At 52.7% G+C, this 22526-nt stretch overlaps 1 protein-coding gene across 1 annotated transcript; it reads right to left on the reverse strand.

The window, feature by feature from the left end:
- Nucleotides 1–813: 813 nt before the first annotated feature.
- On the reverse strand, nucleotides 814–22207 carry MAML1 (mastermind like transcriptional coactivator 1). The gene is made up of 6 exons (XM_049778436.1): nucleotides 21935–22207; nucleotides 7543–7689; nucleotides 5848–7107; nucleotides 3282–3509; nucleotides 2792–2888; nucleotides 814–1697 (listed from the first exon to the last, which is right to left on the reverse strand). The coding sequence occupies exons 1-6, from the start codon at nucleotides 22205–22207 to the stop codon at nucleotides 814–816; spliced, it is 2889 nt and encodes a 962-aa protein (XP_049634393.1).
- Nucleotides 22208–22526: the final 319 nt, after the last annotated feature.

The following is a 22526-nucleotide window of genomic DNA, read 5'->3' on the forward strand; positions in this document are numbered from 1 at the left end:
CCTCCTCCGAAACAGCAGCTTCCCCAGTTCCAGGACTAAGCACACCCAGGGAACGGGGGTGTTGGGGGGCTTTTCGGGCAGTCAGGCCCAGTGGGCTGAGTTAGTGTTATAAAGCGATCCTCAGGAAAGTGCAAGGTGGGGGTGTGGTAGACAGGTGCCCAGTAACTGGGGTGCTTGCTCCCAAACCTAGCTCCCCATTTGAGCGGCCTTTTGACTTTACCCAAGTTTTCTGGGAGTACAGGTGGGGGTGAGCCCCCAATTTCGTAGCTTCTACGGAACAATGCAGGAGGTGCTACACTGGGACAACTGAAGACTGGCAACCCTAACTCTGGGTGCCATCCTCTCTTGCACGGCGTGTGGTCTTGGGTGGCTGCTATCCAGAGGCAGCAACCACAGGATGGATCTGAAACCAGGGAACCCAATTACCAATTCTGCCAACTGGGGGTACAGAATCCCAAAGCTGTTGATGCAGAAGTGTTGGGGACTCACAAGGCAGCATCTGCGTATTCCCAGCTTGACAAGTGCCACCCCACTCCCTTTTATCTTACAATTTAGGAAAAAAGAAAAATTCATCTCTTCTGCTAAGAATTACAAAGGTTCTGGTTTGCCAGTCTCCTTGGGGCGCACCCTTGCGAGGACCCCCGTTCTCCTGTCTGACCTGGGGTGTGCTGTGTTTCTTCGGACTGGGGACGGGCCTTTTTTTTGGTCCAGTGGGCAGGAACCCAGAGCCGAGGAGAGGCGATGGGACCCAGCCAGAATGAAAAAGGACGGGCACATCCCGCTCCCAGAGGGCCTTTTTTGGTCCCGTCACAGTTACTGGGGCCCCAGAAGCTCATCCAGATCCCGCATCCACTCTTCCGAGGTCCGATTCTTCAGCAGCGAGTCAATGAGGTCGCTGTCCCCACCAAAGGGGCATGGCAGCTCGGCGGTGGTGGCGGCGCCCGCTGGCCGCACTGGGTAGGCCTGGGTGCACTGCAGACCCCCACGGCTGCCTAGTGTGGGGCCTGGGCTCTGGCTGAAGCCCCCCATCTCCGGCCCCGCTGGGCTCAGGCCAGGTAAGCCAGGCTGGGGGGCACCTGGAGCTGGAGCACTGGTCCGCTGCTGCGGGGCACTCCCGGGAGGTACCAGTGGGCGACTGGGCAGGGCCTGCGAAAATTGGGGGCCGCTCATCTTTAGGTGGGCCTGCTGCGGTGTCAGATGGAAGGTGGGTGCAGTGGTGACAAAGGGGGTCCCCACACCTGCGCTGCCAGGGGTCTGGGCGCTCAGGGTGGGTGGAAGGCCCTGGTGTGGCCAGGCAGAGGTCTGACTGCCTAGAGTGGCAGATACCCGGGGGCCGGGGGGCTTGGTCAAGTTCCCCTTAGCATGTGCGGGTTGGGCAAGGCTTGTGCCCCCCAGAGAGTTCTGCCCATAGGCGCCGCCCCCCGCAGTGCCACCAGGGCGGGGCAGGTGGGCATGGCCATTGGCAGCCTGGGGCGGGGCCAGGGCGGGGCTCAAGCTGTATAAGCCCCCGGTTTGCGGCTGCTGTGACAGATTCTGGGCGCCAGTGGAGAACTGTGGCACCCCACGCTCTTGCGTGCCTGAGCTAGCAGGCAGGGAGGAGACTGGGGGTGTAAGTCCAGGGCCCAGTGACATGAGATTCCCGGGTTGGGAGAAGACTCGCGGGCAGCTGTTCATGCCTGGCACAGCAGTCGAGGAGCCTAGGGTGTGAGGAGAGAAGGCACAGGGTGAGCGATGGGTTTTCCTGGATGCACCCCAGGATGGCGTCAGGAGGCATGGAATGCCAGAGACACTCCGAAGGGAGGATGCTGGGCAGATGAAGGCACCGCAGAGGCTGTGCTGGTCTGTGCCAGGCTGTTTTTTCTGGAGGGCTGGGGTGGGATACCACATCTGGCATGCTCAGGGGTTACTTCTAGCTTGGTGCTCAGAAATTATTCCTTGTGGACTTGGATCAGATGGGATGTTGGGGATAGAACTTGGGTCACCTGGCTGTGTACAAAAGCCCTCCCTGCTGTACTATTGATCTGGCACTAGGTCTTTGCCAGTTTTCATGGAAAGATTGAGGCTTGAGGGGTGTCCAACTCAAAATGCTTATTAGGATTCTGCCAGAATGAGGGGGACACACACACAGTTCCTGGTGCTGGGATTAAATCCAGGACTCCCATACTAAAGGGTCACTTCCAGCAATACCCAGCAGTTCTTGTGTGTGTGTGTGCCACTCCCAGAGATACCCAGCAGTTGAATACCCAGCAGTTCTTGCGTGTGTGTGTGTGTGTGTGTGTGCCAGTGTGTGTGTGTGTGTGCCACTCCTAGCAATACCCAACAGTTCTTGGGTGTGTGTGTGTCTGTGTGTGTCAAACTTGGTGTCACAGGCACACCAGGGATATGGTGCCCCATCTCCAGCAGAGTGGAATCCTGCTGCATTTCTGGGGAATGCTTTTTTGTCAAACCAACCCTGGATGCTGATGCCAGGGACAGGAATGTAGGTAGAGGTGGTCACACCACGGGATGGAGTCTCTATGGGGCCAATGGGGTGGTTCCTGGGGAAAGGTGCGAAATCTATCTGAGGGGGTCTGTGACTTCAGAAATAGGGGGATCGGGGAGCCTCAGGGGCTCATCTATGGCCTCCCTGGCTGCTTCCACCCTCTGGTGTTGGGCTGGGTGTGTGCCTCAATGCCTAGGGCGGCCCTCGCCCTACCCCCAAGACTCTGGAGAGCCTCCACCCATTCCATCCATGTCGCCCTGGTGCCACCCCTTACCCTTCCCAGCCACAAATGTGGCTGCCAATCCTCACCTGGGAATGCTCCAACCTGTTGGGGAAAGGTGCTCTGATTCGGGTCTTGGTACTGGGGAGGCGGGCGAGTTAGATGCCGCTGAAACTGCTGCTTCTCCTAGAAAATACCAGAAAAGCATGAGCCCGAACACAGCACAACCAGGAGAGCCAAAGGAATGGTAGGTCTCCTATGTAGAGTGCACTGGGGCGATGGGGGTGCTCCAGGGCTGCACACCCAGGAATGCTTGCTAGCCATGTGTCCTTAAAGGCGTACTATTTCCATGTCCCAACCCCACCCCCAGGTTTTTGGGCCACACCCCTGGTGGTATAAAGAGGTTATTTCTGTCTCTCTGGGATGTCCATGGTGGGGGTTAGAATTTGGGTAGGCCCCGAGCCTGGCAAGTGCCTTCCTGAATGAACACTGTTGTCTTCCAGCCCCCAAAGACCATCTGTGAATGTGTGGGGCTGTGTAAGGGCGGGAAGCAGGGTTTGGGGTGGGCTGCCCCCACACCTGTTCAGCCAGCAGTTGCTGCCTCTGCAAGAAATGCTGCTGCTGCTGCTGCTGTTCTCGCTGTTTCTGCTGCTCCAGGAGAATCTGGTGCTGCTTCAGCACAGCTGCCTGTTGCGGGCTGCTTAGATAGGGGGCGCTGCTGTGCGCCCCACCCACGGCGGCCGCCATCTGACTCCCGCCCATGCTGCCAGCCTGGGCTGTCACCTGCATGCTGGAGGGTGTCTGCTCCTAGAAGCAATAGTCATGGGGTTGAGGGATTAACTCAGGAGGGCTCAGTGAAGTTTTGAAGCCTGGAACAAGGTGAGGAGTCTGGACCAGCTCGATCCCAGCAGGCAGCCCCTCTCGGCTCTGGCCACTACCGATGCATCGTTTCCCTTCTTTCCAGAGAGTTCTGCTCCCTGACCCCAGGCTCTGGGAATGTGATGGGCTTTGCTTTGGCTGACCATATCCAGCCTGACTCTGTGCTCAAGGATCACTTTGGATGGGGTACTGAGAACTCCATGGAGTCCAGGGATCAAACCAAGGCTGGTTCTGTGGAAGGCCGAAGTGCTTTCTGCTATGAACTACCTTTCTGCACAGCCTCTATGGGTGCTGAGCTCTCACACCCTTGGTACCGTCAGCACAGACCTGGTTCCTTAGATTTAGCGTGGGCTGCAACGACAGCCCCTTCAGGCATTCATTCTGAGAGAGCAGCAGCCTTACAGAGAAAACGCAGTTGGGCTGGTCCTGCAGGTGTGTGTGGATCTAGTGCAGGGTTGAGGGTGAAATCAAGGCTGAAGTGGGACTGGGGCTAAGGGCATATCTAGTCCTGGAAGTGGGGCCAGGGCAGAGGGGCCTTGGGGGTAGGGCTAGTACCAGGGTAGAGGGTCCAGGGATACCAGGAGTAAGTCTGGAGCAAAGCCAGACGAAGCCCCTTTTGCACCACTGGGCATGGCCCCCAAATAATTAAATGAAGTAAAATGTTGTAAGACAACTAAAACGCTTAAGGCTTGAATGTACTGGTTGAAAGGTGACGGGGGCCAGAGAGTCTGCAGGCAAGGCACTGCCTTGTGCATGGTTGTCACTCCCATGATGACACACATGGGCCCCCAAACACTGCAGGAAGGAATCTCTAGGCACTGCTAGGTGTGGCTTCAACCCCCTCCCCACAAATTTCATGTTTAGGGACTGGAGAGCCAGCTCAAAGGGCTTCAGCCCTCTTTGCATGCCAAACGCTGGGGTATGATCCCTGGCACCTCATGTTCCTCAGGTCACCCCAAAGCACAGAGTAGGAAGGACCTGAGTCCTAAGAGGCCTGAAATAATGAAAAAGAAACCAAACTATGGGGCCAGAGCGGTGGCGCAAGCGGTAGGGCATTTGCTTTGCATGCGCTAACCTAGGATGGGTCCCATATGGTTCCCCAAGCCAAGAGCGATTTCTGAGTACGTAGCCAGGAGTAACCCCTAAGCATCACCAGGTGTAGTCCAAAAACAAAAAACAAAAGAAAACAGCGCCCCGCCCCCCAAAGCCATCTGCACACCAAACTCCAGTTAGTAACTGAATTCATGTGGAATGGTCTAGACTCCACGCTACTTCATGGCCAATGGTCAGGAACTTCAAACTGGCCAAAGTGGGTTTTATCCCCAGGGCCTCAGGGTTCCCCTGAGAACAGAGCTAGGAATAAGGTCTGAGCATGATCTCCTGACAAAAACCAAAAAACAAACCAAGCCTTCCCCCAATATACCAGTGACACTAAACATCTCTCCTGTGATGGATCCTACACCAGTTCCAAGGGAGTGTCCAAGGACTCTGATGAGCTGAGCCTGCCCCTCCTGTCCTCATCTCCCTTTATCCCTCTCCCCCACGCTAAAGAGCTGACCATGGAGAGTGGAGGACACAGGGGGACAGGAACTTTAGGGGCAGAAGGGAGGATAAAGAAGGAGGGAGACTGGGATGGAGGACTAGTTGGGAGGGAGAATTAGGAGAAGGGAACACCTAGAACCTCGATGGCGAATCTATGGCACGTGTGCCAGTGGTGGCACTTAAAGGCCTTGCAGCTGGCACTTGGGAAGGGGTCCGTAATTAAGATATGAGGCAGGAGGTGAGTGTGCTGGTGTCTGCTTTGCGGCTCACCTGGCAACAGGGCCGGACTGGCCTTTGGGAGGACCGGGCATTGTGCAACATTTTGGGCACTCGGGCTCAAAAAGATTAGCCAGCACTGGCCTAGAAGAAGGGAAAGTTAAGAGAGAGGAGGGATGGGGCCGGGCGGTGGCGCTAGAGGCAAGGTGCCTGCCTTGCCTGCGCTAGCCTAGGACGGACCGCGGTTCGATCCCCTGGCGTCCCATATGGTCCCCCAAGCCAGGAGCGACTTCTGAGCGCATAGCCAGGAGTAACACCTGAGAGTCAAATGGGTGTGGCCAAAAAAAAAAAAAAAAAAGAGAGAGAGAGGAGGGAGAAAGAGGGAAGACAGGACCAGGGAAAACCAGGGAGGAGGACAAAGGCTCAATCTAAAGGGAGTTAGGTGGGAAGAAGAGTCAGGAGGAGGGAGGAAAGAGGAGCAGGAGACCAGGGAAGCCTGTCAACTCACCTGGCTGGCAGGACCCAGGGCACGGAAGGACCCGGCACCCGCCTTGGCTTTCAGAAGGAACAAGGGGTTCTGCTCGGTATTCAGTGGCAGGTACGAAGCCATCAGGGCCTTGCCCTGGCCCCCACCACTGCTGCCCTGCCCGCAGTCGGCCTTGTAATGCGACAGAGGCTTGGTGTTGCCGTAGTCCAGCATTGGTCCAGACGTGGGCCCAGAGCTCGAGTTGCCGGCGCCAGGCGTGTGGCCCAGGAGCCCAGCGTGGTGGTGGCTGGTCTGGAGGTAGGGGCCACCAGTGGTGGCTGGCCGCGGGGAGCCCTGGTTCCCACCAGAGCCCAGCAGCAGCGCTGAGCCGGCCTTGCTGTAGCCAGGTGGGCTGGCTGCCTTGTCCAGGGGGTAAGTTCCACCGAAGGCCCCGGGGGCTGCTGCTGGCCAAGAGCCCACCAAGGGCCCCGGGGCGGGTGCAGCAGGCGGCGGGTTCTGCAGCAGCTGCTCGCGCTTCTGCTTGGCTGCCATCTGCTGCAGCTGGTGCGCAGAGGACAGCTCGGAGGAGGCGCCCTGGCCGGGCAGGGCGCGCTGAGCGGATGCGGACACAGTGGAAGGCGGCAGGAGGCTGGGGGCTGGGATCTCCGCCCCGGGAGGCGGCCCCGCGGTTGTGTGGAACAGCGGCTGCGACGTGGCGCCGCTGTCAGGGCCCAGAAAGCAAGGAGAGCCCCGGCCCCGGCGCTCAGGCTCGAACTCGCTCTTGACGCGCACGTCGGGGGTGGCCGCGGGGGCAGCGGCGGCCGGCTCGGGTTCTTTCTTGTCCTCAAAGTCGTCGGCGAACAGGTCCTTCATGACCTCGTCGGGCACGGAGCGGTTGAGCTCCTCGATGAGCTCCTTCCACTCCTGCTCGTTGAGGTTGAGGTCGGGCATGAGGCTGTTCTGCACCACGGAGCCGCCGCCGGGGCCGCCGCCCGTCAGCATGCACGGCAGGTCGTCGCCCGGCTCCTGCTTCAGCTCGCGGTGCAGCGGGAACGGGTCCCCCGCGGCTGCGCTCTCAGCCCCGCACTGCTTGCCCAGCGGCTTCCCGGGGGCGTCGGCTGCGGCCCCGGCCTTGTCTGAAGGGGCCCCCCGTGGGGATGCAGGGGGTGCCTCGCGGCGGCTCTTCTTGTGGCCCGTATTCGTGGCGGCAGCGACAAAAAGGTCCCCATAACCGTTCTGGGGCTCGCCGTTCTGCGGGGAGGAAGCGCTGTCCAGGTTCCGCTTCACAGGGTCATGCAGGTGCTGCAGAGGGGCGAGAGGGCTGGCTCAGGGAAACCCTCCCGATACCTTCAGCCTCAGAGCTGCGGGGATATGAGGGCACTTCTTCCCACTAAGACAGCAGGAACGGGGGAGGGGGCACCGCCTGCAATTTGCACCCAAAGATGCCTCCACCCCCCCAGAAGTGCCGCTGGTGGTTTCTTTTGTAGTTTTTGGCACACTCCGTCATGTCCAGGACTGACTCCTGACTCTGCACTCAGAAAGGAAATACTGGTGAGTTGAGGGTGACTGAACCTTGCACGGGTCAGTCATGTGCAAGACAAGCATCTTACCTACTTGCCATCTGTTGTCACTCTACCCCGAGACTGTTCTATTGTTTTCCTCAAGCCTAGCTGGGGTGCAGGGCCCAGAACCTGTCTGTCTCTGGGACCCTCTGCCGTATCCCTCCCATCTGAGTACTTTCTCCTTAGCTGTACTCTGTTCATAGGTGACCACCAGCACAGCCTCCTGTGCCCCACTATGGCTGGCCCAGTCCAGCCTGCTTTCTGGGAACTCCGTGCGGTATAGGTAGACCAGCTCTCTCCAAGACCCTTGGATCTCCCGTCTCTAAATCCAAATGTCTGGCCGGCTCCTGATCTGCTCAGGAGCATTTGTGAGTCTCTGTATGGGGTGGGACATGTAGGGGCTGGTCTGGAAGCACTGCAGCTCTCTCCAGACATGTTAATTTGGTTGGGTACTTCTCCCCATTTCCGATCCCAGCCATGGTTCCATAAGCACCATAGCCCATGGAACAGCTTCCATGAATTCATTCCCACAAGACTGAAACTGGTAAGTCCCTCCACACCACACAGCTCAAATGCTTGGATTATTGCAGCCTGCCTGTGCATAAACCAAGGCTAAGGGAACACCACCAGGGGGAGCACTGCTGGCCTGAGACCAACCCAGGTTCCATTCCTGGCACCACATGGGGGCCTGTAAGCACCACCTGAGTACAGAGTCAGGAGTCAGCCCCGAGTATCACCAGCTGTGACCCAAAAAGCCAAAAGTAAATAAAGAAAAAAAATTGAGTATCATGGTTAAATAAAATGTTTACAGTTCAACATTTTTTTGTTTTTGTTTTTTGTTTTTTTGGGCCACACCCGATAACGCTCAGGGGTTACTCCTGGCTATGCGCTCAGAGGTTGCTCCTGGCTTGGGGGACCATATGGGTCACCGGGGAATCGAACCGCGGTCCGTCCAAGGCTAGCGCAGGCAAGGCAGGCACCTTACCTCTAGCGTCACCGCCCAGCCCCTACAGTTCAACATTTTTTGAGGGTGGTGTGGTACCAAGGATTTAACCCAGAGTATGTCACACAAAGAAAACTCGAACAATGAGTCAACTCTAGGCCCTAATTTCCAGATTTATGTCCTTTAACCTTTGCGGAGAAATATTTCACAGGTCAAGTGAAAACTTAGTCTTAATGCTGACAGAAATGGATATAGGGCAAGTCTAAGAAATACCAGAGTTAGGAGGGAAGGGTTAAAGGTGCTTGAGGCTTTGGTTCAACCCCTGCAAAGCACAAACCCCCTCAAGCACTGCTCTATACCTGAAAAGAAAAAAACACATGGGCCAGAGCGACAGCAAGCGGGTAAGGTATTTGCTTTGCACACGGCTGACCCGGGTTCAATCCCCAGCATCCCATATGCCCCCAGCCTGCCAGGAGCCATTTCTGAGTGCACAGCCAGGAGTAAACCCTGAGCACTGCTGGGTGTGGCCCAAGAATAAAAAGAGTCGATTCCTGAGGTTGGAGAAGGCAGCAGGCAGGTGAAATCATATGCCTTGCAGGCAGCTAACCCAGGTTTGAGCCTTGGCACTATATAGAACGGGCAGGAGTAATCCCTGAGCACTGTAGATACTGACTCCCTCAAAAAACAAATTTTTGGGCAGAGGCACAATCCATAACACTCAGGACTTTTTCTGGCTCTTTGTTTAGGAGTTATTCCTTCCTGCAGTGCTTAAAGGATCATATGGAATACCGGGGATCAAACCTTAGTTGGCCTCATGCAAGGCAAATAGACAAATACCCTGCCCACTGTATTACTGGCTTTGGTTCCAAGTAAATAAACTTATGATTTCTTCATTTTTCTTTTTTTGGTCTTTAGGTCACATCCAGCAGCGCCTACTCCTGCCTCTATGCTCAGAAATCGCTCCTGGCAGGCTCTGGGGACCATCTGGGATGCCGGGACTCAAACCACCATCAGTCCTGGACTGGATGTGTGCAAGGCAAATGCCCTACCACTGTGCTATCTCTCAGGCCCCTGATTTCTTTTCCTTCAACTAAAGTTACTCAGAATGCAATTAATTAGCACAAGAATATACTGTAATTTTTTTGTTTGCTTTTGGGTCATATCCAGTGGCACTCAGGGGTCACTTCAAACTCTACTCAAAAGTTACTCTTGGGGCTGGAGAGATAGCATGGAGGTAAGGCGTTTGCCTTCTGCATAGAAGGACAGTGGTTTGAATCTCGGCATCCCATATGGTCCCCTCAGCTGCCAGGAGCGATTTCTGAGCGTAGAGCCAGGAGGAAATCCTGAGCGTTGCTGTGTGTGACCCAAAAACAAAAACAAACAAACAAAAAAAAAGAGACCATATGGCATGCTGAGGATAGAATCTGGGTTAGCAGCGTGCAAGACAGATGCCCCACCCATTGTGCCATTGTCCTTTTTTTTTTTTTTTTTTGGTTTTTGGGTCACACCCACAGCGCTCAGGGGTTCCTCCTGGCTCCATGCTCAGAAATCACTCCTGGCTGGCTCAGGGGACCATATGGGATGCCAGGATTCGAACCACCAACCTTCTGCATGAAAGGCAAACGCCTTACCTCCATGCTATCTCTCCGGCCCGCTATTGTCCTTTTTTTTTTGTTTTTTGTTTTTTGGGCCACACCCGTTTGACGCTCAGGGGTTACTCCTGGCTATGCGCTCAGAAGTTGCTCCTGGCTTGGGGGACGATATGGGACACCAGGGGATAGAACCGCGGTCCGTCCTAGGCTAGCGCTGGCAAGGCAGACATCTTACCTCTAGCGCCACCGCCCGGCCCCTGCTATTGTCCTTTTTTGGTTTTGCACTGTAATTGTTCACTGAACTTAATTTTAGGCCGCGAAATTTGCTTCTACTTTATTTTATTTTATTTATTTATTTATTTATTTTTTTTGGGTCACATCCGGCGGTGCTCAGGGGTTACTCCTGGCTGTCTGCTCAGAAATAGCTCCTGGCAGGCACGGGGGACCATATGGGACACTGGGATTCGAACCAACCGCCTTTGGTCCTGGATTGGCTGCTTGCAAGGCAAATCTCTCTGGGCCCTGTCAAATTTTTTTTAAGACATCAATATAAGGGCTGGAGAGATAGCATGGAGGTAGGGCATTTGCCTTACATGCAGAAGGGCGATGGTTCGAATCCTGGCATCCCATAAGGTCCCCTGAACCTGCCAGGAGCGATTTCTGAGCATAGAGCCAGGAGTAACCCCTGAGTGCTGCTGGGTGTGACCCAAAAACAAACAAAAAAAGACATCAATATAAAAACAAAACAAAGACCAGAGTGTTCAGAATGTTTTAGTGCTTTCCAGCCTTTTCAGATTCCACTTCTAGCTTCAGGCTGCCTATAACCCTTCCCCAACTTGGCTGTCTTATTTTGCTTCCTAAAGGGATCAAAACTATCTTAATACTAGCCAGTGGCTAGAGCTCAGATTCCTGTGCCCAGTTAGCACAGAAAGCCCTTGTCAATGTACTTGTCTCAGTGACCCACAACTCCTGAACTTTAGAACCTCAGGTATGGCTGATGCGCTGGAGATTCTGAGAAAACACCTTTCAGGAAAAGCCCTTGGTGCACATCTCCTGAGACAGCCACAGGACATTTCCACACAGTGGAGCTCAGGAATCACTCCTGGCAGAGCTCAGAAACTATGGTGTACCAGGCATTTAAACTGGGTCAACTGCATGCCAGGCAAACATCTTTCCTGTACTATCACTATTTTTGTTTTGTTTGGGGCCACACCCAGTGATGCTCAGGGGTTACTCCTGACTATGTGCTCAGAAATTGCTCCTGGCTTGGGGGACCACATGGGACGCTGGGGGATGGAACAGCATTTCGTCCTAGGCTAGCGTGGGCAAGGCTCTGGCCTCCACTATCCCTATTTTCTTTATTGTTGTGCTATCATTTGAGGTCCCCCAAAACTTAAGTCTTGAGGATCTAAGTGAGAGGATAAGGGGTCAGGCCCTTTTCTTTGGTTCTAAACCTCTAAGTCAGAGGTCTCAAACTCAATTTACCAGGGGGCCGCAGGAGGCAAAGTCGGGGTGAGGCAGGGCCGCATAAGGGATTTCACACACACAAAAAAAGTCCTCAAACATCATTATTAACAGTTTTAATTATTTCTTCTGAACATGAATAGAACATTGAGTGAAGATCATGAACAGTTCTTCTGAACATGGCATCTTTTGCCTATTCCTTGCTGCCAGAGACTTTACAGTGCTTCTCACAAATTTGAACATTTGGCTTTAGAGAGGAAGCAGTTGAGACCCTCAGTATGGCTTGAAGATGGCCATCATTAAGTCTAGACCTGTACTTTGACTTATGAAGTTCAATGTGGAGAATAACTTTTCACACAAATATGTGCTCCCAAAAAGGTACATGGTGCACTTGAACATTTGGGAAAGCTCAGGGAAGCTGGGGGGCAATTCTCTCAAAAATTGCCCATGCATGTCTGCTTTTCCACTAATCTCCCTGAACTTGGCTTTGAGATCAGAGTTGCATTTCAGGTCAATGAGTTCCATTTGAATCACAGGAGGGGCATTTTGCACATCAAAGGAAAAAAGGTCCACAAAAATTTGGAAAGTGGCTCTGTGCTTTTTGAAGTCTGCAAATCTGTGATCAAATTCCTTCTCTAGCTTAAAAATAGCATCAACATGGGGCCCGGAGAGATAGCACACACAGAGGCGTTTGCCTTGCAAGCAGCCGATCCAGGACCAAAGGTGGTTGGTTCGAATCCCGGTGTCCCATATGGTCCCCCATGCCTGCCAGGAGATATTTCTGAGCAGACAGCCAGGAGTAACCCCTGAGCACTGCCGGGTGTGACCCAAAAACCAAAAAAAAAAAAAAAAAAAAAAAAAAAAATAGCATCAACATATTTCTCACCACTGAATGGTATGCCTGCATCCACAAGTTCCTTGCATGCTGGGAAATGGCAAAGGGTTGTCTGAGAGAGCTGGGATTTCCATAACACAAGTTTTGTGGAGAATGCTCTCATGTTGTCATAGGCAGCACTGATAAGCTGCCCCGGGCCTTGTAACATCTTGTTTAGTACATTCAGTTTATGTGTGATGTCAACAAGAAAAGCTAAGTCCATGAGCTATTTGTGATCACTCAACTCAGAAACAGCATTCCCATCCTTCTCCATGAAGGCTTTCACTTCTTCTCTCAACTCAAAAAATCTTTTCAGGACATTTCCCTGGCTGAGCCAACGTACCTTGGTGAAATAGAGCACATCTCCATATTCTGACTCCATTTCCTCTAAAAAAGTAGGGAACCTCCTGTGCTTTAAGCCCCTGGATCTGATTTGGTTGATGCATTTCACAACAACAGACATCATATTGTCACACGGCAGGCATTTAGTGCAAAAGGCCTGCTGATGGATAATGCAGTGAAGAGCAATGGCCTTCTCTACATCCTCCTCTTCAAGTGTTTTTTTTTTTTTTTTTTTTGGTTTTTGGGCCACACTCGGCGATGCTCAGGGGTTACTCCTGGCTGTCTGCTCAGAAAAAGCTCCTGGCAGGCACGGGGGACCATATGGGACACCGGGATTCGAACCAACCACCTTTGGTCCTGGATCGGCTGCTTGCAAGGCAAACGCCGCTGTGCTATCTCTCCGGGCCCCCTCTTCAAGTTTTTTTTGAACAAGTGCCACCAGTCCATTTTTCCTCCCTGTCATTGATGGCGCTCCATTGGTTATTATTCCAACAAACCTCTTCCATGGCAAACCTGCATTCTTGTTTTTTTTTTTTTTTTCTGGGCCACACCCGTTTGATGCTCAGGGGTTACTCCTGGCTAAGCACTCAGAAATTGTCCTTGGCTTGGTGGGGGGGGGGGCCATATGGGATGCCGGGGGATCGAACCGCGGTCTTGATCTTTCCTTGGCTAGTGCTTACAAGGCAGACACTTTACCTCTAGCGCCACCTCACCGGCCCCAAACCTGCATTCTCAATGGCATCACACAGATGCCGAAATATCTCATTAGCGGTGGTCTGGCCATGCATTGGAATTATTGTGAGCAGCTCCTCTGTCAATTCATAATTGCAATCTACACCATGAACATAAATTGTGAGCTGCGCAGTGTCTGTTATATCTGTGCCCTCGTCAAGAACTGAGTATGCATCAAAACATTCGGCTTTCTCACACAGTTGATGATAAATGTCACTTGACATGTCAGAAATGCACTCTGCCACAATGTTGGCAGAAAGGCTGATTTTGCTAAACCAGGGGTCTCAAACTTGTGGCCAGAGGGCCGTTTGTGGGCCTCCGTACAACATTTTGTGGCCCTGCCCTAGAGGAATCTTTTTTTGTTTTGTTTTGTTTTAGTTGTTTGGGTCACACCCCCCAATGTTCAAGGCTTACTACTGACTTTGCACTTAAGGATCACCCAGACTTTGCCTCCTGTGGCCCCCAGGTAAATCGAGTTTGAGATCCCTGTGCTAAACTGACCTTTCTTTTCCGGACAGATAATACTTGCAGCCTGTAACATACATTTCTAACAAACTCTCCTTCTGTGAATGGTTTCCCTGCCTTAGCAATCATCTCACTAACCATGTAACTGGCTTCGACTGATGCAACATTCTCTTGGTTGCTTTCTGGAAGAAATCTTGTTGCCTCATTAGACATGCTTTAAGACTGGCAACCCGCTTGGCTCTCTCATTTCCTTGATATTTTGCACATTCCTCAGCATGTTTAGTTGAATAATGGTATTTCAAGTTGTACTCCTTGTGCACTGCAACTTTCTCTGAGCAAATGAAGACATTTGGGGATGCCCCTGTGCTCAACAAAGAAATACTGCGTCTCCCACTTTTCCTGAAATTGTCTGTGCTCGTCATCAATCTTTCTCTTCACTGCAGGCTTTGATGAAGTCATGATGAAGGTATGACAAAATCTAATTCTGTAATAAACTTCTCTTCCTTTTCTCCCTTAGGCCTCCGATAATGCAAGGGACAGCGGGCAGGAGCAGCGGAAATGACGTCTGCACTAGGCACAGAGTATTCTCGATTATTCGCTTACCGAATATTCGCAATAAAAAATAGCATTAGTAAGAAAAAAATCACAAAAAAATCGCATTAAACATTTGCATATCCTGAACGGAACTGCTCGGGGTATGCGGATGTTTAATGAGATTTTTTTCTTACTAATGCGATTTTTATTGCGATTATTCAGTAAGTGAATAATCGCGAATATTGTGATATTTGAAGGCCAGCTGTGGGCCACGAAAATGTTGTACGAAGGGCCGCAGAGTTTGAGAACTCTGCTTTAAGTATTCCCACCAAGGAACATTCTTGAGCAGAGCCAAGAAGTCTCAAACACCACCAGGGGCGCTCCTGAGCTAGCAGCTAAGCACCAGGGGTGTGGCCCTGAGATCCCACAAAAAAGGTCGGAGAGGTGGCGCTAGAGGTAAGGTATCTGCCTTGCAAGCGCTAGCCAAGGAAGGAACGAGGTTCCATCCTCCGGCGTCCCATTTGGTCCCCCCAAGCTAGGGGCAATTTCTGAGCACTTAGCCAGGAGTAACCCAAAATAACAAAAACAAAAACAAAAACAAAACAAAAAGGTCCTTTCTTAGCCCTTGCTAGGAGCTGCTCAGCACTAGCTGCCCTGCAAGCTATGAGACACCACTCTGCTGGTTCCTCAGCTCCCAGCACAAACCCCAAGAAAGCCAGCTTGGGAGGAAAGGGATGGCCCTGAAGCCCCATGGAGTTTATCGGGGAACATTAATATTCCTGCTTGTTGGAGGGGAAGGAGATGCTTCCCTCCCCCAAGATCTGCAAAATGTACAAACGACGTTGTTAAATTGCCACATCTAGGGATTCCCCCCTTTCTCCTTGCCTCGTTCTGATCCATCTCCAAATTCCCACCTTACCAACATTTAGAATCTAGGTCCCAAGTAATAGTACAATGGGGGAGGGTGTGTGCCTTGTATGCAGCTAAACTGAGTTGGATCCCAGGCACGCCATATGGTCGCCCTAGGCTGTCAGAAGTGATTCTTGAGTGCAGAGTCAGGAGTAATACTGTCGGGCATGTTCCCCAAAAGAATCCAGCTCCTCCTGTTCATCTCCATTCTTCCCTTGGTCCTTGCCCTACTAGACTATGAGCTTCGTCCTTCCTCACATACACAAGCCCCCAGATTAGAGCCCTTCAGACTAGAGCTATTATTTTTTATTTGGAGGGGGGCACACTGGCAGCACTCAAAGATTACTCCTGGCTCTGCTCTCAGAAATTGCCCCTGGCAGGCTTGGGGGACCATAGGAGATGCTGGGGATCAAATCTGGGTCGGTCCTGGGTTGGCTGTATGCAAGGCAAACGCCCTACCACTGTGCTATTGCTCAGGCCCCTAAAGCCATCAGTGACAACTGAGTCACATTATATTCATTTTTAAGAGTGGAGTCCTAGCACTGTGGTCAGAGCCATTTGCTTTGCATGAAGCTGAGCCAGGTCTGATCCTTAGCATCCCATGTGGTCCTTCGTGCCTACCAGGAGTAAACCCCTAAACACTGGCAGGTGTGGCCCAAAATCAAAAAACAAAAACTGTTATCTTCACTTTTTTTTTTCCCACAGGGGGCTTCCGACTGGAGTTATGACTTTTTTTTTTTTTTTGGAGGTTTTTGGATCACACCCGGCAGTGCTCAGGGGTTATTCCTGGCTCCAGGCTCAGAAATTGCTCCTGGCAGGCACGGGGGACCATATGGGGCGCCGGGATTCGAACCGATGACCTCCTGCATGAAAGGCAAACGCCTTACCTCCATGCTATCTCTCCGGCCCCTACCTATGACTTCTTGATCCCCCGTAGGATCGAGTGTGCAGCTAGGAGGGACCTCTGAGCACAGCTTAAAGTGGCCCTCAAACACGGGTGGCCCCATGGCTGGTGCCTGTGCCCCCACCACTGACCTTTCTCCCTTGTCCACTAGTCAGCATGGATCCTGGCTCCCGAAAGAACCTAAACACGGTCCCAGTGGATAGTCAGAGCAGTAGAATGTTTGTTTGCTTTGCTCACAGCCAACCCGGCTTTGATACCTGGCAGCCAATATGGTCTCCTGCCTGCCAGGGATCCAGGAATAATCGATCTCTGAGCACAAAGCCAGGAGTCAGCCCTCCATATCGCTGGGTGTGGTGCCAAAATTAAAAGAACAAACTTGGACAAGGATGAACTCCGTATTGTTGTGTGTGTGTGTTTTTTTTTTTGGGGGGGGGACATCCAGCGGTGCTCAGGAGCTTACTCCTGGCTCTGTGCTCAAGGATCACAGCTGGCAGGCTCAGGGGTCAGCTGTGTTCAAGGTAAACGATTGTTCCAGTCTTTCTTTTTTCTTTTTTTGGGGGGCCACACTCAGTGACTCTCGGGGCTTACTCCTGGTTATGCACTTAGAAATCGCTCCTGGCTTGGGGGACTACATGGGATGCGCCAGGGGATTGAACCGAGGTCCATCCTAGGCTAGTGCCGGCAAGGCAGACACCTTACTGATCCATGCTATCACTGCTCCAGCCCTGTTCCAGTCAGTCTTTCTCCTTTTCTCTTTCTCCCCAACCCGGGTTTGCTTGGGGGTGGGGGCAAATTAGGGGTAGGGGAAGGGGGAGAGAATAGATTAGGTATAAAGCCAGCGTCTTCCCAAACAGTATCATCTCTCCACCTTGATTGGAGGTGGGACCGCAGGACAAACTGGATTCATCGGGAGAGAAAATCTGTAGAGCAGAAGCAAGGTTATGTCTTTAGAGAGAGGAAGTGAGGGTGTAGGATGACTAAGGACTTGGTCATTCTAGCCCTGCTAGTCTTTCTCCTTGGTGGCTGGGGGTGTCTGCTGGCCAGTGACAATGGCCTAATGATGAGTAAGTGAGCAAATGCGGGGCAAAAGTCTAAGACTATTTGCTCATGCTTTCAAGTTGAAGTATAGAGCCCAGAGAAGAAAAAGCCACTGAGACCTTCCCTTTTTAGAAAGAAAAATGGGGGGCCAGATAGCACTCAACTGGCCGATTGCATGCTTTGCTTTGGAGGGGCTCTTTATGGTTGGCCCCTGAGCACACTGGGTGTGCAACCCCTCCCTCCACTCCCCAATTTTTTCAGAAGTGGGTATTGATTTTATTATTTTGGTTTCTGGGCCACACCAGATGGCCCTCAGGGGTTACTCCTGGCTCTGATTTCAGAAATTGCTCCTGGCAGGCTTGGGGGACCATATGAAATGCCGAGAATTGAACCTGGGTCTGCTCTGGGTCAGCCAAGTGCAAGTCAAACGCACAACCCTGTACTATTGCTCTGAAAAGTGGGTGTTTAGACAAAGTTTCTGATGTCCTAGGAAGAAAGGAGAGCTGAAAACACCAAACTTGTTATTTTCTCCACATGGTTACTGTGTCTGAGGCCAGGTCATTTTCACTTTCTGCAAGAAGCTCATTTAAAAAAAAAGAAAAAGAAAAAAGAAGCTCATTCATCTTGTTTGTTTTGTTTTGTTTTTTGGACACACCTGACATTTTGGGGTCACTTAACCTGGATTCACTGGAACTTAGGCCAACTCTAGTGTTCTCTCCACCTCATCATTTGCCTAGTTCTCACCCAAGCTTCTGGGATGGGGTTAGAAAGAGATGATATGCCCCATCCTCCCATGTAGGTGCAGCTAATGACATGAAGCTCACCACATAGAATGATAAGTGCAGTTAGAGAAATAACTACACTGAAAACTATCATAACAATATGAATGAATGAGGGAAAAAGAAAGCCTGTCTCGAGTACAGGTGTGGGTGGGGTGGGGAGTAGGTAGATCTGGGAAATTGGTGGTGGGAATCCTGCACTGGTGAAGGGGGGGGTTCTTTATATGACTGTAATCATACAAGTACAATTATATTTGTAATCACGGTGTTTAAATAAAGATAATTAAAAAAAAAAAACAAAAGAAAGAGATGATATGGGGGTGGGGAAGACAGGGCTGCGAAGCACGTAGGGAAGTATGGACCCCAAGCTCCCAAGCAGTACCAGAGGCTGCTCCTGATGCCTAATAACCAGATGGTAAACCTGTTATGACAAAACGATCTGATGATCTGGAGGCCGGAGCGATAGCACAGCGGTAAGGCCTTGCACACAGCTAACACAGAACGGACTCAAAGTTCAAATTCCTGTGCCCCATATAGTCCCCCAGCCTGCCAGGAGTGATTTCTGAGCACAGAGCCAAGAGTAAACTCTGAGCACCGCTGGGTGTGACCCAAAAACAAACAAAAAAACCCAAAACCCAAAAACGATCTGGTGTTTTAGAACAGGAAAGCTAAGACAGGGGGGGTGGTAAGATGCTTGCTTGGCTTGCAGGGGTCTCAAACTCAATTTACCTGGGGGCCGCAGGAGGCAAAGTCGGGGTGATCCTTGAGTGCAAAGTCAGTAGTAAGCCTTGAACATTGGGGTGTGTGACCCAAACAACTAAAACAAAACAAGAAAAAGATTCCTCTAGGGCAGGGCCACATAATGTTGTACGGAGGGCCGTTTGCAGCCTGTGGGCCGCAAGTTTGAGACCCCTGACAGGCAGTGTACCCTGCTTAGAATCTCTGGCACAAGATAGGTCCCCTGAGCCAAGTACAGCAGTAAGAGTTAGCAAAGGTAACCCAGACCCCGCCACCCCACAAAAAATGAGCAGCAAAGAAAACTATTTGGCATTTCAAAAAACACAGTGGAGCTGGAGACAGTACTGCGGGGAGGGCAACTGCCTTGCATATGGCCCACCTAGGTTCAATCCTCTGAGCATCACCATGGGTAATTCCTGAGTGCAGAGCTAGGAGAAGTTCGAAAACCAAATAAATAAAAAGAAATAGAATAAAAGCACGAACAGTATCAAGAAAACCTAACAAAGTTTATTAGGAAACTAGAAGAGAAAGACTATTTCTGTCCATCTGCAGCAGCCAGCAGGGAGTGGTGGTGGTGTGTGTGTGCGGGGTTTATGTTTGTATGTGTGTAGAGGGTGGAAAAACCTAGAAGTGGTACTTCAGTCTATGTGTGCTTTTGCAGTGGCACAAATGGTTCGACAGTTCTAATTCTACAGAGGACGTGCGCATGAAAGCTGGGGTTCAATGCACTTAAGTGTGTCTAGGGGGGGAACAACCAACTAACCAACCAAACAATAACCCCCACACAAAGCCAAAAACCAGGTCAACTCCGGGTGCAGATCTGTTTCCAGGACAGAAGCAATAGTACAGAAGGGAGGATATTTGTCTTACATGTGGCTGACCTGGGTTCAATCCCCGGTATTTCATACTGTCCCTGTCCCTCGAGCCTTCTCGAATAATACCTGAGTGCAGGGACACTGAGCCCTGGCACTGAACCACCCTCGTGTGGCCCAGAAACAAACAAACAAAGCAAAAAAAAACAACAAAACTGAATCCAAAACAAACATGGTTTGTTAGAAGCTACGTGTTGATTCTCACACTTGATCTTAGCCAAAAGGCTGAGTGTGTGAATTCTCAAGTGAATCAACTCTACGAGCTAGATTTCTCCACCCCCCAACCGTAGGGAATCCCCGAGGGAGCCTGGAGAATTTGGTGACCCTGACACTTGCTTAGGTGACATCAATTTTTTTCTTTTCTTTTCGCAGACCCAGCATACAGGTTCAGAACCAACCCCAAAAGGACAACGGTGAGTGACCCTTCTGCCCAGGAGGGGGCGCTACTCGCAGGGAAGCCAAAGCAAGAGGAAACCTACTGGAGAGTGAAACTGACAAGCAGATGAAACCAACTAGACACGTCAAACTGACAGATCGGTGAGACTGACTAGTCCTTTACAGCGAGGAGAAAACAACTATTCCAGCCAGGCAAACACGCACTGCAGCAGGCAAAATTCCCAAGGAGGCTGGAGCCAGGCTCAGCCCTGACACATGCCTTGTAGGTGAGTGGTCCCAGAGACAAACTCAACAAAACCCAGGGATCCTTAGGTTTCAGGAACAAACTCTTGGGCACTGCTGGGTTTGGGACCCCAAAACCCCTACCTCAAAAAGAGAGCCAGAAGTCACCAGATCCATGGGCTGCGGCACTGACACCGAAAGGATTTGAAGTCTAAAACAGAGCTTCCAATCAGGAACCCTGAATTTGGAGGGTACTCTCGGATCGCTACAAATACAAGGAACTAACTCACAATACAGTGCGTTCTATGGGGATGTGTGGGGCGTCGGGAGCAGTGGTCGGCCAGTCTCCTGCTGCTCTAGAAACAAGGCTATTTAGTTAGCTCTGCAAGGTTAGAGAGGCCACTTTAAGGGCATGCGTCCCTGGTTCACATCGCCAGAGATGAGTGGGACGGAGGGGCCCAAATTCCCCGGCGCTTAGTGGACTTTGCAAGGCAGGACCTCTAGCGGCGGGCCTACCGGGGGTGTGCTAAAAATAAACACACAGACAATAGTTTCCGAAATGTTTTGACAAAAGTTAGGGATGCCGGTTTGTTAGCTCTGAAGATGCTAATTTTAAAAGAGTCAGACAGGCAGGACTGGAGAGGTAAAGGGGCTGAAAGCCAGTTCGTCCCTTCCAGAAATCTTTTTGCATCTGAATTCCTATCTAGGGGGTCTTCAGAGAGAATCCTGGAGGGGCTGGCCTTGAGGGGCTGGCTTGTGGGCTGGTCTGGCAGGTATGACATTCTGGGTTCAACACAGGGGAGTAAACAGTGACACAAAGCACCACCAGCTGACCGGATGAGAAAGGGAAGGATGTGTCCAAACTTTCCCCCCTGATCTAAGATGCCAAAAATTCCTCGCTCTGAGAGGACTTTGAACTCGAGTTTTCCAGCGGCAAGACAGTGAAAAGTGATTCAAGAAGGAGGTCTGAGTTCTGCGAATCTATTTAAGGGCGAGATATCAGGGCCATTTAATGACCTGCGTGCCTGAAACAGCGGTTTAAAACTTGCAATGATGTCCAAGACCCCAGATTCCCGCAACAAGAAAAAAAGCAAACCTGCTTCCGGCTACACACACACAAGCTTGGTCTCCTGGGCCATCAAACCGGCTTGGAAAACGAATGTGGTGGGGCTGGTCCAGTTGGAAATCGCGCATGCTTTAACCCACCATCTGAAACCTCGGGGACACTAGGACGCAACTCAGAGAAGCAAGTACCTCCGCTTTGCTCCGAGGCAGCCCACGCTGGTGTCTGGATCCTCCCCTCACAGAACCGGTGGGAGGGCCCCAGTCCCCCCAGCGAGCCAGGGCCTCAAGTGCAATCGTAGTGCTGTGGATTCCCCCTACCCTATATGGCCATGACACCCGTGCTCGGGGGATTCCCGGAGGAGAAACGTCTGCCACGGGGGCTCATCCAGGCACTGCCCCGAGAATCCCAGGAGGGAAACTTCTCCAACGATCAGGGGTCACCGACGTTGCCCCTCCAGGCTGCCCGGCCGGTGGTCGCCAGCCCTCCAGTCCCGGGGGCTCAGGGGAAAAGAAAGTTCTCCAACTGTGGGTCATCGAGGCACGGCCATTACTGAGTCCGGCTGAGGCCACTTCTCCAATGGGGTGTGTGGGGGGGGGGGGTCAGTGAGGCTGGATGACCGCGGGCCCGGGCCCCCCCACCCTGGGCAGCGGCGCGTGGATCTGACCCCGGAGCCCCCACCCACACCCCGGCTACTCACTTGAGCGCCGGCGCGTCCGAGCTCCGGGCCGTCGGCGGCGTCGAGGCGCGCGGGCGCGGCGGGCGGCGGGCGGTGCTTGCCGGCGCGCTTGGCCTTGGCCTGGATGCAGCGCTGGTGCAGCGCGAAGGTGTGCTGGCGCTCCAGCTCCAGGCGCTCGGGCGACACGGCCTCGTAGCGGGCCTCGCAGGCGCTGTGGTGGCGCCGGCACAGCTCGATGCGCCGGCGGAGGCGCTCCATGACCGCGCTGTGCCGCGGCAGCGCGAACTCCGCCATGGGGCAGGTGGGCAGCACCATGGGCCGAGGGCCCGGCCCGGCGCGGGGCTCGGGGCTCGGGGCTCGGGGCACGGGCCGGCTGGCACTGCGCGGGCGGTGCTCCCTCCCCGCCGGCGGCGGCCCGGGCCGGGCTCACAGCCGCGCCATGGCGCCCCCCGTCGGGCCCATGCTCCGCTCCTCCGCCCGCCGCCGCGCTCAGGCCGAGGCCCGAGCCCGCCGGCCCGGCCCCATTGTTTTGCGCGCCGCCGCCGCCGCCATCTTAAAATTGTTTTCGGGCCCACGGAAGAAGGCGGGGCCCCGCCGGGCGTCACGCGGACGG

This window comes from Suncus etruscus, chromosome 8, assembly GCF_024139225.1.
Source record: "Suncus etruscus isolate mSunEtr1 chromosome 8, mSunEtr1.pri.cur, whole genome shotgun sequence".
Taxonomy (NCBI): domain Eukaryota; kingdom Metazoa; phylum Chordata; class Mammalia; order Eulipotyphla; family Soricidae; genus Suncus; species Suncus etruscus.

Bases quoted from the DNA above. Each gene is read 5' to 3' on its own strand.
- MAML1 (XM_049778436.1), bottom strand. From the start codon at position 22,207: ATGGCGGAGTTCGCGCTGCCGCGGCACAGCGCGGTCATGGAGCGCCTC. The intron at 3,510-5,847 runs GTGAGTTGACAG...TATTGCTTCTAG, and splicing joins CCCTGGGTCCTGCCAGCCAG to GAGCAGACACCCTCCAGCAT. The intron at 2,889-3,281 runs GTGTGGGGGCAG...GGTATTTTCTAG, and splicing joins AGCAACTGCTGGCTGAACAG to GAGAAGCAGCAGTTTCAGCG.